This window comes from Neoarthrinium moseri (assembly GCF_022829205.1).
Source record: "Neoarthrinium moseri strain CBS 164.80 chromosome Unknown scaffold26_Wmoseri_CBS_16480, whole genome shotgun sequence".
NCBI lineage: Eukaryota > Fungi > Ascomycota > Sordariomycetes > Amphisphaeriales > Apiosporaceae > Neoarthrinium > Neoarthrinium moseri.
In genome coordinates, this window is record NW_026055140.1 from 218,667 (window position 1) to 237,177 (window position 18,511).

An 18,511-nucleotide genomic window follows, 5' to 3' on the forward strand; every position below is an offset into this window, starting at 1 on the left:
CCTCACCTGATCTCCTCCTGGCTGGAAAAGGATTTGTTGGAACTAATAAATTCCAGCCAGAACCCTGGCGCCGCCCTGCGGAAACCAAGTGCCACTAAGCTTGGTTTGGGTTACAGTGGACCCGCAGGCGGCTGCTTGTGACGAGACGGGACTGGCCCTGGCGCCCGACGCCCATTGTTGCTGCGTCGCCAAGAGCGGCTGAGTGCCCAGTCCTTATGTCTTCGGCCCTGTACGATTGGGTCTCGGGTGACCGCAAGAGGGTGCCGATGCGCAGCCTGCCGAACAATGGGCTTGTGCAGTGCTGCAGCCGATCGCCCGTCCAGACAGCCAGGCTGGAACATGAGGGGGTCTTTTGTTTCAGGCACTGTCGTTAGGCGCCAAATATACCAGAGCAGGAGAGGAGTCGATAGATTGAGTGAATGGTACATGGTCTCATCTGGCTGAAGAAGGAGGGTTTCCGCTACAGCTCCAGAGGTTGGCGACTGACGATCGAAGACAGCTCTTCAACACGCGATCGGTGATTGAACGTTGACTGGCGGCGTAGGGGTATCGAAGTGTAAAATTTGGTGCATATATTTGATTTGAGTTCTGACAGACAGACACGGAAGAGCCACTGAGCCCGGCTCTGTAAGCACTACTGATGAGTGTGTCAGTAAGCTGTGGCGCGCATCCCTGGGTAACCATCCATGGGTAACCATCCAGAGCCTCGTCCTTGAACTTCCATCCAAGAACACGTAAAGAGCACAAGCCTAAGAATAATTGCACAGAAATGGTGGATCTAAGGCGTCCAAAACGTCTTCTTCGTCAAGCGCTCAATAAACGACCGTTTTCTATTCCCACGCCCAAAGAAAGGGGGCCTACATACTCTCCAAACGCCTGCCACCATGTTCATGGAAACACTGATGTCCCACCCCCGTCAAGTCGTAAAGGTATCTCTCAGAAAGACTCATCTCAAAAACATGCAAGCCTCCAGTCCTCAAAAAGCCCGGATCATAATCCCGCAAATGCGTCCTCGCTGTTCCCGTACATTACCGTAATATCTGAGCCAGATTGTGATAGTTTGCATCGGCCTACGTACTTTGCCCTACTTCAGAGGTATAGATGGCAGCTGAGCCACAAAGTCCCGCCATTTCTGCTTCTGCTCTCTGAGCACAGTCTCATGCCGCGTCTTCTCGGTCTGCACCCGCGCCTTGTGGTCCTGTTCGGATTCGTCCTTTCCTTTCTTGGGCGTCTCGAACTCACGTATGAGCTCAATGCCCTTGAAGGTGTGGTTTATCCAGTGGACATAATGGTCCCAGCGCGGCTCCCACATGGTTCTGAGCTTCCTGTATTCGTCGGGATTCAAGCTGGAATGGTCTATGCTCCATTCGATGAGCTGGCGCCACCCGTGGAGGTTCATATCCTTGCTTCCCACCATGACCTGATAAAAGTCATGAGACAGCGTAGATCTAGCCCGAAATATTAGCAACCGGTTCAACGCAGAAAAGAGTATAGTAACTCACCTAAATAATGTGCCATTATCACTGCTGATCGTGCAGTGGACACTGTTTGCCAGCAGGTCGTACATGGCGTGCCCGTTCATCCGTGGTGTCAATCCCAAGACCTCGTTCGAAATCGGGCAGACCTCCAAGCAGATATTCCGCTTCTTAAATTCCGCAATGAGATATGGCTTGCGCGCCAGGGCGAAGCCGTGTCCGATACGTTTTGAATCGAGAAGGAGGGCATCGACCAGATTGCCGTCGGTATCACCACCGAGCTCCAGAGTCTCTCCACAGTGGAAGAGAAACGGGATTGTGACCCTGGCGTCTCGGCATTTCCGCTTGAACTCGAGGAACTGTGGAATGAACTCCTTAAGAGGTTTCCCTTTGGATTCCTCGCCCACCAAGTCAAAGCCGGCGATATAATCCACATACTTTCCGGTTTTAAACTTCAAGCACTCATCCAGGGCGTACTCTACCAAGTGATTTGCGAAAGAACGGGGAGTGCAGTAGATAACCTTCAGCCCGGCAAGGGAATTAGGCCTTTCCTGATTGAACTCCTTCCAAGTATTCACGATTATGTCCATGGTGTCTTCGTTAGTTAGCTGCTTCTCTCCACTATCCTCCCAAATTTGGTTCGTCTTCATAAAATTCGGACGAATCTCAGCGTATTGAATCTTGTCAGCGGCTAGCTCCTCAAGGAACGCTCGGGTATACCGTGTGAATGCTGTCTTGTAATTAAACAGCCCCTTCATCATGCGGGTGCGCCCATTGAACTTTTCCCAAGCCCTGGTCTCCCATTAGTAAAAATAATTTCTACGGTCAGATCACAGGTCTTACCCTTCGGATGTCTGGTGGATATTGAAAGCTTCATGCTCGTTAAAAACGAGCTTGCTCACCAACCAGTTCCTGCTGCTCCACCGTTCACCGCTGCTTAGGTTTGAGAACCTCTTCATTTGTGATTTGTGGTGCCACTGTTCCTGGATCTCTCCCCATTGATCTCTGAAGGTCTTGAACTTCATCCATTGTCTCGCGCCGTCTGTGAGGTAGTTTCGGCTGAACAAATTGCTCTGCTCGCTCTCAATGTTCTCGCGAGTCAAGTTCGCGTTACTTAACCGAGTTCTCTCGGCCTCCAAGAGCTGATCCCTCTCTTTCTCCACCGTCTTCTGGTTCCTCACCAGAAACTGTATCTCACAGCGGTCAAGATTGTGCGCAGATGTGAGTGGTAGGTCGCTAGAGATGTACATGTGGTCCATGTCGGTGGCGATATCCAGTAATACATGGGGCAAGAGACAGGAGTTGAAGTGGATGTGGAGATGAGCGCCCTTGGGGGTTTGCGTAGCGACGTGAAAGAGGGCGGTGTTCTCCATCAAGTCGGCATTGGTCAAGTAGTGGTCTCCCGGGAAGCGACGATGCATCTGACCTCCATATCCCTCGAGCTTCTCGTCGCCGTAGTAGACCAGCTCGTCATTCCGCCTGACAATGTCTAGTAGGTTCTTCGCGTGCTTCTCATCCCCGCTGGCGCCTTCGGTGAGGGCATAATCAAAGCCTATCGAACGCCCTCGGTTCACAATCTCATCGCGGTCCCGGAAGTATTCAGGCTCCTGATCACGAGGTCCGAGCTCCCCGCCACCAGCAGACTTGCGGGTGTCAGACCTGTCATAGAAGACGGGCTGGACACTGTCGCGGAGGGAGTCAAGTTTCGTGTCTGCCGTCTGGACATAGCGGCTAATGACAAGGTCCTTCTCCACCCGCTTCTTGGACGCCATGTTGTGATGTTCTGCCCGATGGTGGGAGACGAGCTTCCTGTGCGGCTTCTCGGGATCGAGGTCCTTATCAACCTTGCTACAGAGGGTCCCCATGAGCGCATCCGGCGATGTGCGACCAACAGTCAAGCAATGCCCCGGATCGAGTTGTGCGGGTTTAGTAGTTTAGCGGTTTAACTAGTTGGGATGGCCGGCCTCCTTAAAGTGGAACTGGGGCTCTACTTGAGGTCGTCTTGCCAAATGCGGCCTCCCCGTGCCTGCGCGCTTGTGCCTGGTCCGCTCGTCTGGCGATGCAAACGAAGCTACCGGTACCCGAGCAATGTTGGAATAGGGACGAAGGTGGTTGAGCTGGGCTCAGCCGCGAGCTCTCGTGATCCTGACCGTCTTGAGCTGCTTCCGGGGGGCTGAACTGACCAGCGCGTAAGGCTCCAACTGTGGCCCGCTAAACCGCAACCGGACGACCCCACCCCACGCCTTTGGGGCGTGCTGGCGCGGGATTGGGTGGCTGAGACGACACCCCTGCAGTGCAGCTCTTAAAATATGGCCGTTGTCTGTCTGTAAATACCTAGCACCCCGTCGCAACACATGTATCTAAATGGAACTCATGCATGAGGCACACGCCAAGGCTGATCAGATAACCGTAGATGTCAACTAGACTGTCTCTCCACAACTGACCATAGATGGCTTCTCGAGTGAAGCCACGTGAGCAGCTGTCAATGCGACTCTTCCGTCTAGACTCACAGCTACTCCGAGACGAACTCCGAAACCCGTGTCCCCCGGGCCGTCTACTGGAGCCAGCTCTGCCGTTGTAGCCGCAGTAGGCTATGCTGGCGACTGAGCTTGACGGGACAATTCCTGGACTACAACCCAACACTTGATGAGTCAGGGAGGTCGCCAACCTGCCAGGCTTGTCTCCGTGAATAACATGACGTTCTGATTTGTTGTACAAACGAGCGGACCGCTGAAAGATGTTATTACGACATCTCAGCGATCGTTTTCCTAGGTCACGAAGCGAGACCTCCTGGTCGCTTGCTCTATAGCCTATTCTTTCTGACTGTACCTCCAAAAAAACGCCTGTCGATTTTTTCGTGTTTGTGATCTGACAGGTAATACTCGTTAGACAAGGATCTTTCTGTAAGCTCACCGACCAGTCACAGTCGAATCAAGCCGGCATCCAGCCTCATTGGCATGTCAGATGCGTTCCCCAGGATCAGGGCATATCAATCTGATGCGGCCACATTCAGAAAACAGCAATCTAGATCCCGACACTGGCGTCACACCTGCCTGTGCTGCCTACCTATGTGCCCCTTAACCGTTCATCTGAACTGCATCGCCACAAGTTCATCTGTTACTAGCGCCCATGGCCCAAAGGGATGGATTCAACTTCGCCCTGCTGCAACGCCCTCGATGTGGCACTTGACAGAACATCATGTAGGCAATTACAACTCTAGATCGCATCCCTTACGGGTGTCTGAGCACGGCACAGTCATACAGCTGGCTAATCTGGGCCAAAATAGTCATCGGTCTCAACCCGTAGTTTCTCGAAACACATACCCACAAGGAGCGCTGTGATGGGATGTAAACGGAGTACCTTTGGCATATTATACTTCAACTTGGCTCTACCATGCGTGATGGAGCTTGCTCATTACCTTGATACGGGTCATCATATATCGAACAACTGTATATACGGCGGTCTCAAGGGACAGGCTAGAGTTATTAGCTCATTAGCCTCGCGCCTTTCTAAAACACGATGACAGGACGAACTTAGGATGCAAGTCACCAGGGTAGAAACCTCTTTGGGACTATGTCAAGACTCTTGTAGCATCGTGGAAACTTTCACCACCATGATTCTGTGACATATCACCCATACATCACGGCGCCAAGGCGGACTCTATCCCCATGGCATCCACGCGATCTCACTATAAGCCTTCCCACATGGCTACTAAGTATGCCCGGGCCTAGTCCTTGAGTAAGAGGCCCACGTGAAAGTCGTATCCGTCGAGACCCCGCCTAGAATCTTCAGCTTCCGGGGTTGCCTCTCATCATCATGACACACACCGTGTCCCTACACTGCCATGAGCTAACAAGTCTAGGCTATTCCAGCTGCGAACTTCAGCAGGCAGACACAGTGCAATAGCCTCATTTTTGGTGAGTGATAAGTTGACCGCCCTTTACGAGATCAGGAAGTTGGATGTCGACACGGCCGGGAAAGCCCCTGGAGCGGGTGACCCGCGCCGGGGTGGTAGTTCCTCCGGCCCTGACTGATGCGGCTACGAATCCAGGCACCAGACGTAAATTGCCCGAAGGCTTGGGTAACAGAAACTCCCGATCGCCACGCATGAACGACCTTCACGTTCAGCCTACCGGTATGCCTAACCCCACAAACTCATATCATGGCGGCCCGGTCTGTGGAGTCAACACAGAGGCGCAGTCCCCAAGTCCCCTGAATAGCGCAAAGCGTCAATCAGGGAAACTCGCTGGGTTCTGGTTCCGACGCACTTGATCACTTTGCTGAAACACACTTGGTAATTCTGGCGGACGACCTCGCAGGCACAAGACTTGTGAAACTGTGTGTGTATCATACATGAGCATCAATTTGGGCTAAAGCTAGCGATGTATATCAAAAGCAAAACATGCCATCTATCTCTAATGAACGACAACTGACCCTCGCGGGGCCACTGAGTGAGGTTCATCATCATCATCTCTAAGCTGGTATCAAAAGTCTAACATCCCCAAACCCAGAAGTAAAGATTGCCCTATCAAGCAGAACTAGGCTGGCTGACTGACTTGGGAGTTTTATCAGACCCCCTACTGGCTAAAATGCACATGTTTGTTCTTCTGCCACTGTCCTCCTGATGCCTTGCGGCCGGTGGGCGTGACGGGCGTGTTCTTGCCACCGCTTGCAGGTGAGGATTTGAGAATCGACTTTGCCCCGATCGACGACGGCTTGGTCAACGACCTGCCAGGCTTCGGGTTGGGCGGAGTAGTCACAGCCGATGACATGCCCGACGAGTTCCCCCTGCGAGGCTGATTCAGTGAAGCTGTCTTCGACGAATTCTAATCCTCGAACTTGATGCTTCGGCTGACATTGGTGTCGAGCGGGCCTCCCTTGTACGCGCCGCGCTTCTTCTTGTTCTTCTCCTTGGTGAAGCCCTTTCCTCTGGTCACAATGAGATCCTCGTGGGCCTTCTGACCGTATCCGTGCTCAACGTAAGCGTTCGATGACAGTCTCGGGTCGATGACGACATCCTTCTTAATGCGCGAGAAGGGTTCGTTCTGGGGTTTCTTGACACCACCGTTCTTGCCACGGTTGTTGAGTTTCGGGTCCGGTGGAAGAGGGGCAAATGTGGAAACCGGGAAGACTTCCGGGGAGGTCTTGCCAAGAGTAGCGGAAGTGTCGGATCCGGCGCCGTTCAGAGCGGTGTCCTTCGCTTTGGCATTGGGCTTCTCATCGTCGGAGTCAGAATCCGAATCGCTGCTGGAGGAGCTAGAGTCTGAGTCAGACTCTGGCAGAGGAACCTTAGCAGCCTTGTCATCCTCGGACTCGGAGTCGGAGGAAGAATCAGAGTCAGACGACGAAGAGGAGGAATCCGAATCAGAAGACGAGCTGTCATCTGCAGCAGGGGCCTTGGTAGCCTTTGCAGACTTCTTCACAGGCTTGGCGGGGGCTTCGTCGTCCGAGGAGTCTGAAGAATCCGAGTCGGATGAGGACGAGGACGAAGAGTCGCTCTCAGAGGGAGCCGGGGCAGTCTTGGCCTTCTTAGCCTTGGGCTTCGCGATCTTCTTTGCCTTCGGCTTCTCGTCCTCCGAGCTGGAGCTGGAGCTGGAGCTGGATTCGGAATCAGAGTCCGACGAGGAAGAACTGTCACTATCGGACTCGGCCTTGCGCTTGCGGAGGTTGGAGGCAGCAGGAGCGGCGGCGGCAGGCTTGACGGCTTTGCCATCGTCGCTGTCGCTGTCGCTGTCACTATCGCTGTCGGAGCTTGAGCTCGAGCTCGAGCTAGAGGAAGAGTCGTCGGCAGCAGGGGCATCAGCCATGTCGATATCGTCATCGTCGCTGCTGTCGGAGCTCGAGTCGCTGTCACTGCTGCTACTGCTGCTGCTCACTTTGGTGACCTTCAATGCATCGGCCTTCGGGGTGCCGTCCTTGCTGGAGAAGGTCTCCCAAGTCTGGAAGACACTGACGAGCGAGTGGTGCTCCTTCTTGGCCTTCTTCTTGCCATCCTGGGCCTTCCAACCCTTGTCGGCGCGGTGCTTCTTGAACTCGTGGTGGGCCTGGTCGAAGCCCTGGTCAGACAGGAAGGACTCGACCAGGTCCATCAACTGAGCCGGGGGCGCAGGAGGCGACTCCTTCTTGGAGACGGTCTTGGTTTTCTTGGCCATTGTGGATGAGGAAGACTCGGGTTGCGCGCCTGCGGGATCGGGGATCGTGGAGTTGTTGCTGAACAGCCAGGCGGGAGGACCAGCAGCGGTGGTGGTGGAAGAAGATGGTTTGGCGGATCCAAACATGGGCCAGAGGTGAGGTCAACAGGTCGTGCGCCCGGTGCTCTGGAGGAGGAACAACAATGGTTGGAGGGGAATTGGAGTTGGCAGGGCAAGAAAGGGGGGGAAATTTCTTGTCACCCAGCAGCTGAAGTTTTGCGTCCCGGTCGGTCTTCTGGCTGGGATTGGCGTCGCACCCGGCGCCGAGCGAGAAAAAAATTGTGGAATCTGACGGCCGGGGACTTTTACTGCCGCCATTGTGAACTTCACCGCCTGCCCCGATCGGCCAACTTGAACCGTACGCTGACGAGGAAGTTAAGTTCCTTAGACAGGGGTTTCCAGGGTCCAGGCCATCTTTCCCCCAGACAACTGCCACTAAACCCTTTGCAGCATTGCTCGATGCTCGCTGAGATGTCCGTTTGAGACCCTGATATCTGGCGCGGAGCATGTAATCTGGTAATGTTTCAAAAACCATAGGGCAGGTACTTGCGTTGCATGATTACCAAATCTAGCCGAAAAGACTGCGAGAGCGGCTGCATGCTTGTTTGTTCTCACCGAGCAGAGACAAGTCCAGTCTCCTATGGCACATGGCAACCGCCCACTTGCTAGAGGAGGTCGACTTATAGATATGTAGGTGAAGACCCACGCCATTTGTCCTGGTGCTGGACGACGAGGACCCACATTTGGCTAACGTGCTTCAATATAGGGAAAACTCGACGTTTCTACGCGGGTTGTATTGTTGTTATGCATACATGCCTATCCAAGGGCGGCAAGGTTTCATATTGCATTTGGAATCTATGAATATCCAGTAGAGCCTGATTTACAAGTTTCGTGAGTGTATTCCTACCATTCACTCTTTCCGGGGAGACGAGTATGCAATGCAACTCAAGTAGATATAAAGCAGTAGAACCCCATTGGGGCCTCCACGCTTAAACCAAATTTATCCACTCTTCTTCTGAAGACTCCTCGACTGCCTCGCCATGCATGATGCCCTGGACAAATGCGTGACTCACATATTCGTAGCTCTGGCCAGCGATAGATTTGCTTTGTCGTACCGGGCGGAGGATAAAAGGCACCTTGCCACCGAACAGAACGCGGACTCTATCGGAGACTTGCACCTCTCGGGACCCGATTCCCAACCGGCCACCATGGGTCAGGAAATAGGTGAACCGAGGCCAATGACTCTTTGCAAGATAGATAAAGCCCCTCAACCGTTTACAGGAAGCCTCTATAGATCCGTTCTTCTTCACGAGGGAACGAAGGGCTTCGCTTAGGTCATCTTCACGGGCTTCGAATGCACATGACTGACTTGCTTGGATCAATTGCTGAACCTGTATCAGATACTGAGCTTCATCTCCGGTGCAACGTTGCCGGGGCGTTACGATGTCTCGGATTGTCCCTGCGTTTACCAGATCCCCTCTGGACGCTGCCGATAATATTGCATCTAGGACTTCGTACGTAAGATAGCTTGCAAACTCATCAACCCCAATGATCAATGTTACCTGGTCGTCAGTCGACTTCCCAAGCAACGTGAGAACTCCGGGCGCTGATGCCGAGAGAATGCGGGCTGTTCTTCCTTTGGCCGCGTCGAATTGATCCAAGTGCCCGGCTATTACCCCGAAATCCATCTCATCGGGCAAGATCTTGTCACCACACCAATCTGGTGCCCAGGACGGTAGTAGTGGGTCTCTTTCTCTTTCGTGCCCCCGAAAAAGAGCAAAAAGATCGCCTGTGTGATGAATGATCTCGACCAACAATGTGCAGCAGATTTCGAAGCACTGCAGAGAGTAGTCTACAGTCAAAGGGGGAGACGTAGTCGGGGCAAGGCCAATCAGAGCATAGACCTTGTCACGCCTGTTGGATGCTAGCCTTCTCTTCGACAAATTGAGCGCGTAGATGAAATATGTCCATTGACGGCCTTGCCTCAGGACTAGAAGCGGCCACAGTTGACGAGCGACGGACAGTATGCTCAAGTAGACGGGATATCGGATATTTTGGAACCTTTCGAGCCATAATCCGAAGGCATATTCAAGTAGCTCCCACCGCAGCTTATGCGTGCTGCACTGAAACCAAATTTGAGGCGGCAACACGGCTTCTTGAAGTGTCCAGCTTCTATACCACCATGGTTGGGAAGTGACGTGCTTCATGGTTTCTAGCAGCCGCTCGAGTGCTGCCATCTGCACATCAGGGTCAGACTCATTCTCAACCATGTTACCACAAAGCTGGTCGATCTCTTCAAAGCCCGGTATCTCAGTCTCGCCGATCCACATGATGCCAAGCTCAGCATGAGAAAAGATATCACCCATGTATTGAACCTGATGCCCCTTCTCGCCCATATCAGCCTGGTTAATACATAGGGCATCCGCCCAAATCTTGACAACTTTATCGAGACACCGCTGGCGTCGGAGTGCGTCGAAGAGATTGGTTGTTATCAGCGTCTCTACACCGTTGAAGTAGATCTCGCGGGTGACATCGGGATCGCCCCAGACATAAGACAAGACATGATAGATCGGATGTTCGTCCAAAGATACAACGAAGGTATTGCAACGTATAGGATCCTCCCAACTTCCGGGTAGCAAGTTCAGGATACGGATCTGATGCCGGGCTGGGTCCAGGGCTTCATAAGTCCCCAGGTGACGTTCGGATCTACCAGTTGAGGAAGCATGTGGCGCGAGGTTGCCGGGTTCTGTGGCGGTATGCCCTTGTGGCTGAGAAGCATGTAAGGTCATAGCGACAGATTCTTTGGGACAATCCATCATGTTGAAGCACTTCTGGACTCTTGTGGTGCCGGTGGAATGGGTCGATCGAAGCGCCTGGAGCGGACCATCGAGTGGGGAAATGGTTGGGCTGAGGTGTTGCAGCCTCGTCGTTACCTGGTGATGGATTCAGCCAATGGATTGCAGGTTAGCTGCTTGAAGTTGAAGCGAATAGGAATCAGTAGGCTGCATAATTACACCCGTCGTGCTCAATGTCTCCATGTTACATGTACCTATCTTGGACTAGCCAGCCAATCAGACTCTACCTTATTTGGGTGCCTGTAGAAGGAATCGCGTGTGCCCCATTCGGGAATTGGCTTGTCTTTGACCATCCGAGAGTGGGGACTGAGTTTCAGATCAGTTACCGGAACCCATCGCATCGGCGTGTCCAAGTGTCCCAGTTATCTTCTGGTCATCTTACTATGTAGGCCTTATAGGTCTTGTATGGTAAGCAAAGTGTCAAAAAACGGTGGCCAAATTTCGGCAATTGAATCCACCTGGATCACTTTGATAGGTTTTTGTATAGTCAACATACAGGTGGGAGTATCCATGAATATAGATAACGTATGCACACAACTTTCAATCCATCTAGTACGGCGAACTGGCCCCCTGCACTGCTTCGACTCCTTCGGTAGCTTTTCCTCGACACCAAAACATGCCGCGTAACGCTCGACCGCAGCGGCTGCTTGGCCGCCAGCTCATTACTTGAACGAACAACATCGGAGTGTTACTATACGGGCACCCACAAGAAAAGGAGGGGGCTGCGCTGCTTGATGTCCATCAGTCTGGTGGGCCAACCAATCATTCCTAGTCTGAAACCACCTTGAGGTGCTCTTGGCGCAACCGACCAGACAACCTTTAGGCACCGAGGTTTTGTCCATGCTGAGTGGCCCGGCAAACTCCACAACTTCCATAGTGCTGCAATACATGAATAAACAGACTGTTTATAAACCCCCAAACTGGCTCTCAGTCCATCCCACGCAGACTGCTCAGTGTGACCCGGCTCCGTTTTCAACAGAGTCCTGTCTCTGCACGACACATACTACCCATCATAAATACAAAGCCATCTTTCCCTGAACATCATGGATTCCGAATACAAAGATCCCCTCCTGTCGCCGCGGGCTTCCTCTGACGATGGTACCCGCGCAGTGGAACACAATCCGTCCTATACTCAGAACCCAGCCATGGACTCCGGCCGCACCAGCCGTCAGCTGCACCCCAGCATGGTTCACCGTCCCCTGACGCCTCCCGGGCATAATTACCCGGAGGACGGAGGGCACAAGGCAGATTGGAACATCAGCCTCACGCCCATCTTGCGAGGGGTGGTCATCGCGCTCGCCTTCGGCATCGTCATGAGCGATATCCCCTCGCGCTCCCCCTTCCACGCGGCACTGGCCCGGCTTATATTCGACTTCTTCGTCCTCGTCTGGAACATCATCGCCGTGCTGCCGCTCCCCAGGCTGCGCAGAGCCGGGTTCAGAGGCAGCAGGGTGCTGCAGTGCTCCGTCGCCCTGGGGCCTTATAAGTGCAGCTGTGGGGGCGACGAGGACAACGACAGCGACGACGGAGGCGACGAGGAAGGCCTCTACGACATCTATGTCGCCCCTCGCAAGCCAGAGAGATGGGTCAGGGTCACGGCGGCTCTGATTGATCTCGGGTTGGGCCTTGCCCTGCTCTCGACGACTGCAGCGGACGTCGCCGAGTCTCGATACTATCGTACCCGCCAGGGGCCACCTATCATAGTGCTCCATTTCTTCTTCTCGTGAGTCTTACCGTCTGTGCACTCGGTGCCCGAGGTCTTGTGCTTACTAAATGTGCCTCTGTTGCAGGTTGATCCCGCTGCTGATCGCCATGATCCAAGTCCTCAATGTGTGGAGGGGAACTGTCGTCTCGGTACGAGTCGCTGCAGGCAGCGGAACCGATGATGGCCACGAGTACCGCATTCGACTGCCGCGGGACGATAGTGAGCAGCCAGACGAGACCGACAATCTCATGTCAGCCTCAGCTTGAGATCGTGATAAGTGGTGATAGGCAACCTCACAAACTACACTTGGCTGGTGTAAGTCTGAGAAATGCTTCGTTCACCGGCTAGCATGGTTTCCATAGGTAGTCTGCAGGCATGCCGGCAGAGGGAGAGTGGCTTTTGGGATCCGATGGGTAGAGATTTGATTTCGCACTGCGGTTTGTATTACCCTTGTTGGTCCAGCATCAAGCATCAAGGACCGAGGACAGATGAGGAACTATGATGATCAAGCCAATGATTAGTCGTCAATGATTAGTTCAAGGTCCGTGCCGTTGTTGGTTGTTAGTGATTGGGGCCGCGGAAATGCCGTAGCGACTGGTGCTGGTGGTGTTGGGAATGTGCAGAGACGCAGCAGCGTACTTGATCCTTGCCTTACCCAGGGACAGTGGATGCTGTAAGTATGCAGGGCTTGTATGCAACATCCTATACATGGTTACATTCTGATACAAGTGACTTTCCATGCATAGAATACGGTATCTGGCCTAGGTATGTATTGGGGTTACTATTACTGTAGTGTACATATTGTAGTAGGATACTGGTGGCCGATAAGATAAGCCAGACGGGAAACAGAAACTCCCCCTCCTCGGATCTGGATCCCTCCTGGTCGTGTTGCTGTTCTGCCCACCTCCACACACTACCTAAGTTAGGTAGGGGGGTTGCGCTGGGGGGTCGCGCTACTGACGCGGTACCTGAGCTCCGGGCCCCTCCGCCACAGAAATCGCGGTGCGCTCTAGTTTTAGCAGTTTCCAGGGCGGGCGGGCGTTGCACGCGTGGGCTTGTTTATTGAAAAACAATTGACAACCGCCTCAGCGCAGCCAATTGGCGCCCGTCTCCCCCCCCATCGAGCATTGAGCCCCCCCGAAAAGGACCTGCACATCACAACCCCCCCCGAGACATTTCTCAATGGCGTTTCTCCATCTGTAGGTAGCTTCTTGCGCAACGAATTCGACCTGTTGTTTTTCTTTTCGTCCGACCCAGGGCTGTCTTTGATCCCGGATTTCCACCTGCCCCGACAACGGACTGGACACTTGAGGTCGGTTTGGCTGTTGTGCCCCTCGTTTACTGCTAGGCCCTCCTTTTGACAGCCGTCGACACCACGACCCACGACCCACGACCCACGATCCACGGACATTCCTGTCAAACGCAGCGGACGGCAACCCCCCAGGACGGACCCCACCTTCGGCTTACTTGCACCTGGGAGACGAGACGAGACGAGACGAGACGAATTCTGTCAGACCTGCAACCTGCCACCAGGCCGACCAGGTCTACGACTGCTCTCTCCATCCCTCTGTGTGTGCCTGACCCTCGCCTTGGGCTGATATCACCCGCCGCCCTGCGCATCTATACACGCTCTTGAGGGCCTGCACTCCTTGCCGCCCCGTCGCCATGGATAACTATCAGAAGCTGGAGAAGATCGGTGAAGGTAACAGCCACCCACCCCCGTCCGCTACATGCATCCCGTGCGTCTGCATGAGACCATGCAGCACAGCTGCTGGCGCCGGCCCACGCTGACCTGTGTACTCGCTCGTCAACAGGCACGTACGGTGTCGTCTACAAGGCCCGCGACCTCTCGAATCATGGCGAGATCGTCGCCATGAAGAAGATCCGCCTCGAGGCCGAGGACGAGGGCGTGCCGAGCACCGCCATCCGCGAGATCTCCCTGCTCAAGGAGATGCGCGACCCCAACATCGTGCAGCTGCTCAACATCGTGCACGCCGACGGCCACAAGCTCTACCTCGTCTTTGAGTTCCTCGACCTCGACCTGAAGAAGTACATGGAGGCCCTGCCCGTCAGCGATGGCGGCCGCGGCAAGGCCCTGCCCGACGGCTCCAGCGAGTCCCTCGGCCGCCTCGGGCTGGGCGACGCCATGGTCAAGAAGTTCATGTGGCAGCTCTGCTCCGGCATCCGCTACTGCCACAGCCACCGTGTGCTGCACCGCGACCTCAAGCCCCAAAACCTGCTGATCAACCGCGATGGCAACCTGAAGCTCGCCGACTTCGGTCTGGCCCGCGCCTTCGGCGTGCCTCTGAGGACCTACACCCACGAGGTCGTCACTCTCTGGTACCGCGCCCCCGAGATCCTGCTGGGCGGCCGCCAGTACTCCACCGGCGTCGACATGTGGTCCGTTGGCACCATCTTCGCCGAGATGTGCACCCGCAAGCCGCTCTTCCCTGGCGACTCCGAGATCGACCAGATCTTCAAGACCTTCCGCCTGCTGGGAACCCCCACCGAGGAGGTATGGCCCGGTGTGACATCCTACCCCGACTTCAAGTCCAGTTTCCCCAAGTGGCATCGCGACTACTCGGTACCGCTGTGCACCAACCTGGACGAGGACGGCTTGGCACTTCTCGAGAGGTGTCTCGAGTACGACCCCGCCGGTCGTATCTCGGCCAAGCAGGCGTGCAACCACCCATACTTTGAGGGCTCGCGGCATTCTCGCGCCAACGGATACTGATGACGGAGCCCCAGCGGCAGTCCGGAATATGCTTGCATGAATATTCAGCATACCTTCAGGCTTGCTTTCAGGATACTGGCTGAGCACTATACGCGACAGAATTTGCATACCTCCTTGCCGGCGCTGCCGGTCCTGCCTCTTGCTTCCTCCAAGACCTAGCACAGGCTTTTGTGTCTGAGGGCTCCATTCTCCCAACCCCCCATTCTAAACCCCGGGGGATCTCGTATGCACATTTTTCACGATGAGGGTCTGGTTTTTAGAAGGCGTTGGGGAAAGGAAATAATTACGGCACATATGCGAGGCGGTAATAGGAGGCATATTGACCCACGCATGGATGGCTCGGCTTTTTCTTTCGCCACGAGAGGACGAAAGACATTGAGAGTGGTATTCACTCGGTGCGCTTGAGGGGAAAGCCATTGGCAGTCTTCACCACTTTTGGCACTGCGCTGCGTGGCTGTCCACACGGAACAAAGATGCTCCAAACAGCTGATGTTCCCTTTGTTACTAGGCAGGTGTCGAGGTAGATGAGTTTATACATGTCTACTTTTACTCCGAAGAAGAGGGAAATGAGCTTTCTCCATTCGTGACTGTGCAGAAAGACGTATTCCTGACCTGAATAGGTGAACAATAGTGGTGATCTGCTTGTGTCGAGGTAGATATATCGTTTTGAGCCCAGATCTCCGATTTAATCCTATGACTCAAGTCGAGTGCATAGGTCAACCCTACAGCATCTCTTGATCTGACAGGCACCTGACTACCACATCCACGTCCAAGCATTTGCCCTTGTCACAGGATACCTGGGGCTTTCGCTATTAATTTATGAGTTTCACTATTTCGTTTTGAGTCTTTGATTTCTTCTCCTTTCTCTGTCATCGTTTTATGCCAGATCTCGGATTATCTTACTAACCTGTACACAACAGTGCCAAGATGAGGCTGAAAACGCTTAGCTGGACTATTTTGATTTTACAAGTATTTTTGCTATGGTAATCTGTGTAAGATATCTATACGCAATCATCATGTGTGTGAACTCGTAACACGTGAAATGGCTATATACTGTGGAACACATCACACGCACCCGCACTCGCATGGCACGGCTGTTGCTCCTCTCGCTGCCTTTCTGTTCCGCTTCGCATCCTATCAATTTGTTCTATGAATCAGCCCAGGGGTATCCGAAAGGGCGGGCTATGCCGCCTGCTGACTATTCTGAGAGCCCTCGCATTATGCCACAGGCTGCACGATTTCTCGCGGCTCAAACATGGCCTGGAAGTTGTTCTGCTTGACGAACCAGGCGTTCACCAGCTGCCACTCCTCGTTGGGGTCCTTGAAACGGATCTGTCATGAGAAAAGCACGGTCAGCATATCGGAACTCAACTTGGTAGGTATCCAAGAAAACTGCTAGTAATAGCACCGGGGACAATACTCACCTCGAACCGCCGCAGCAGACTGGGTACCAGTTTGTAGATCTCCAGCAGGCTGATGTTCTTGCCGATGCACGTGCGGCTGCCCATGCCGAACTGGAACATCATGCCGTTCATCTCGCGCACGCGCTTCTCGTCCTCAGCCCGCGCCTCGCCCGTCAGGCTCTCGTCCACCAGGAACCGCTCCGGCCGGTAGACGTCGACGTCCGGGCCCCAGATCTCGGGCCGGCGGTGGATGATCCAGGCCGAGCAGCCGACGATGGTGCCGCCCTTGACGAACTCGCCCGCGATCTCGGCCCCCTGCGGCGGCACGATGCGCTCCAGCGGCAGGCCCGCCGCCGGGTGCAGCCGGAAGGCCTCCTTGATGCAGGCGTCGAGGTAGGGCAGCTTCTGGGCCTCGGTCCAGGTGACGAGGCCGGACTGGACGTCGCTGAAGCCGCCTTGGCGCGCGAAGTCGTCGAGCTCGGCGCGCAGCCGCTCCAGCGCCGCCTCGTTGCGCAGCAGGTAGTAGAAGACGCTGGCGAGCGAGATGGCCGTGGTCTCGGAGCCCGCGAAGGCCATGGACACGGCCATGGTCTGCACCAGCGTGTCCGACATGAAGTCGGGCCGCGCCTCGCGCGCCGCCAGGAACTTGGACAGCAGGTCCGGCGACTTGACGCCCACCTTGGCGTCCGCCACCGGCAGCAGCGGCTGCGACTTGGCCCCGGCCCCCTTCGCCCCCGTCCCCAGCCGCTCCGCCATGCGCGCCTGCGCGAACTTGGCCACGGGGAAGGTCGAGTCGATGAGACCCCATTGCGAGAGCTTAAGATACAGCGGGTTCTTGAGGAAGATGAGGTCGAGGAAGGGGATTTGGCCGACCTGGATGAGCATGTTAGTCTCTTATACGGGGATAGCCTATCTCATATCAAGAACCAGGGAGATCTGGATGATACTTACAGGAGCGACGTAGAGGAACAGGTTGGCCAGGTACTTGATGATGCCGTCAATGTCCTCGTTCTTCTCGACGAAGCCGTGGCGCTTGCTGTAGGTGATCTCGCCGATGACGTCGAAGGCGTAGAACTGCAGCCACTTGGTGAAGTCGCAGCCGTCGATGTTGTTGGCGAACAGCTTCTCGGTCTGGTCGAGGAACAGCTTGGTCGTGTTGTCGACAAAGGGCTCGTACTGTACCAGCGCCGACATGCTGAAGGCCGCGTTGACGCTGCGCCGGAACTGCGAGTGGAAGTCGTTGTCCGTCGTGCTGAACAGCGACGCCAGCCGGTGGCCTGAGACCACTGATTGCTGGACTATGTAGAAGTCGGACTATATTTTCGTCTCATGTTAGCCGCTGTCACTATTTGATTCGGTGGTTTCCACTGTATCAGAGGAGCACTGACCTTGAGGAACCCCTTGTTCAGTCCGTAGATGGTCTTCAGAGCCTTGGGGTCGGCGAAAGATAGTGTGTTGGGGCCCAGACGGACCACATCGCCGTATCTTGCGTGAAGTTTCTGATGTGTCACTTCCGGTCTCTGCCCATAGACGTCACAGAATCGCCACCAGTCGGTCAACGAGGCCAGGAACGGGCCTGGATATTTGTGTAGGCCATTGTTGAACCGGTTCTTGACCAGCCATAGCACAATGACTGAGACTGAGATGGGGAGCCAGTATTGAGTCAACAGACTCACCAGCAGCGAGTCTTCTACAGCCTGCATGGTGATGAAACGATATATCGAGCCCAGGTCCGAAATGATCTCAGACGGTGTGGTGGGCTGAGTTGGAGGGTTGTTGAAACCCGGTTTTGCACTGGCCTTGGGAAGGAGGAGGGAACGCTGTACGGTCTCCAACCAGGCTGGGTTAATTGACGTAGGGACAACAAGTGATGAAGCAGATATCAAAAACGCTGGCTCGTCGTCTGGCTAATATACAATATTGATTGCTTACCAGGCCCAGGGGGTTGACGGGATAGGCACTTGATTGTGGAACTGATCACCGTTGTCGATGTATCAAGTACCCTGGTTGGTAAGTGTGTTATAGGTCCTGCATACCGTTCCCACGGCGCAGGTATCTCGGTATCTCGGCTTGATATTGTTAGCCAAAGGCTATGTAGTGACACTAATACAGTTGCTTAGCCGAACTGGTGGGGCCTCCATTATCTGG

At 54.5% G+C, this 18,511-nt stretch overlaps 6 protein-coding genes across 6 annotated transcripts; 2 read left to right on the forward strand and 4 right to left on the reverse strand.

Annotated features, from left to right (window-relative positions):
* Positions 1–1,084: 1,084 nt before the first annotated feature.
* Positions 1,085–3,340, reverse strand: JN550_007045 (uncharacterized protein; the record flags this gene model as incomplete). The annotated part of the gene is made up of 3 exons (XM_049318852.1): positions 1,085–1,448; positions 1,503–2,267; positions 2,319–3,340. 3 exons carry the CDS (start codon positions 3,338–3,340, stop codon positions 1,085–1,087), a joined length of 2,151 nt encoding a protein of 716 aa, XP_049170940.1.
* Positions 3,341–6,052: 2,712 nt separating this feature from the next.
* On the reverse strand, positions 6,053–7,753 carry JN550_007046 (uncharacterized protein; the record flags this gene model as incomplete). The annotated part of the gene is made up of 2 exons (XM_049318853.1): positions 6,053–6,263; positions 6,315–7,753. The coding sequence occupies 2 exons, from the start codon at positions 7,751–7,753 to the stop codon at positions 6,053–6,055; spliced, it is 1,650 nt and encodes a 549-aa protein (XP_049170941.1).
* A 902-nt stretch (positions 7,754–8,655) lies between these two features.
* On the reverse strand, positions 8,656–10,485 carry JN550_007047 (uncharacterized protein; the record flags this gene model as incomplete). Its single annotated transcript, XM_049318854.1, has 1 exon — positions 8,656–10,485. The coding sequence occupies one exon, from the start codon at positions 10,483–10,485 to the stop codon at positions 8,656–8,658; it is 1,830 nt and encodes a 609-aa protein (XP_049170942.1).
* Positions 10,486–11,564: 1,079 nt separating this feature from the next.
* On the forward strand, positions 11,565–12,492 carry JN550_007048 (uncharacterized protein; the record flags this gene model as incomplete). Its single annotated transcript, XM_049318855.1, has 2 exons — positions 11,565–12,244; positions 12,312–12,492. The coding sequence occupies 2 exons, from the start codon at positions 11,565–11,567 to the stop codon at positions 12,490–12,492; spliced, it is 861 nt and encodes a 286-aa protein (XP_049170943.1).
* Positions 12,493–13,891: 1,399 nt separating this feature from the next.
* On the forward strand, positions 13,892–14,960 carry JN550_007049 (uncharacterized protein; the record flags this gene model as incomplete). The annotated part of the gene is made up of 2 exons (XM_049318856.1): positions 13,892–13,928; positions 14,041–14,960. 2 exons carry the CDS (start codon positions 13,892–13,894, stop codon positions 14,958–14,960), a joined length of 957 nt encoding a protein of 318 aa, XP_049170944.1.
* Positions 14,961–16,178: 1,218 nt separating this feature from the next.
* JN550_007050 (uncharacterized protein) lies at positions 16,179–18,066 on the reverse strand (the record flags this gene model as incomplete). Its single annotated transcript, XM_049318857.1, has 4 exons — positions 16,179–16,292; positions 16,385–17,236; positions 17,315–17,677; positions 17,752–18,066. 4 exons carry the CDS (start codon positions 18,064–18,066, stop codon positions 16,179–16,181), a joined length of 1,644 nt encoding a protein of 547 aa, XP_049170945.1.
* Positions 18,067–18,511: the final 445 nt, after the last annotated feature.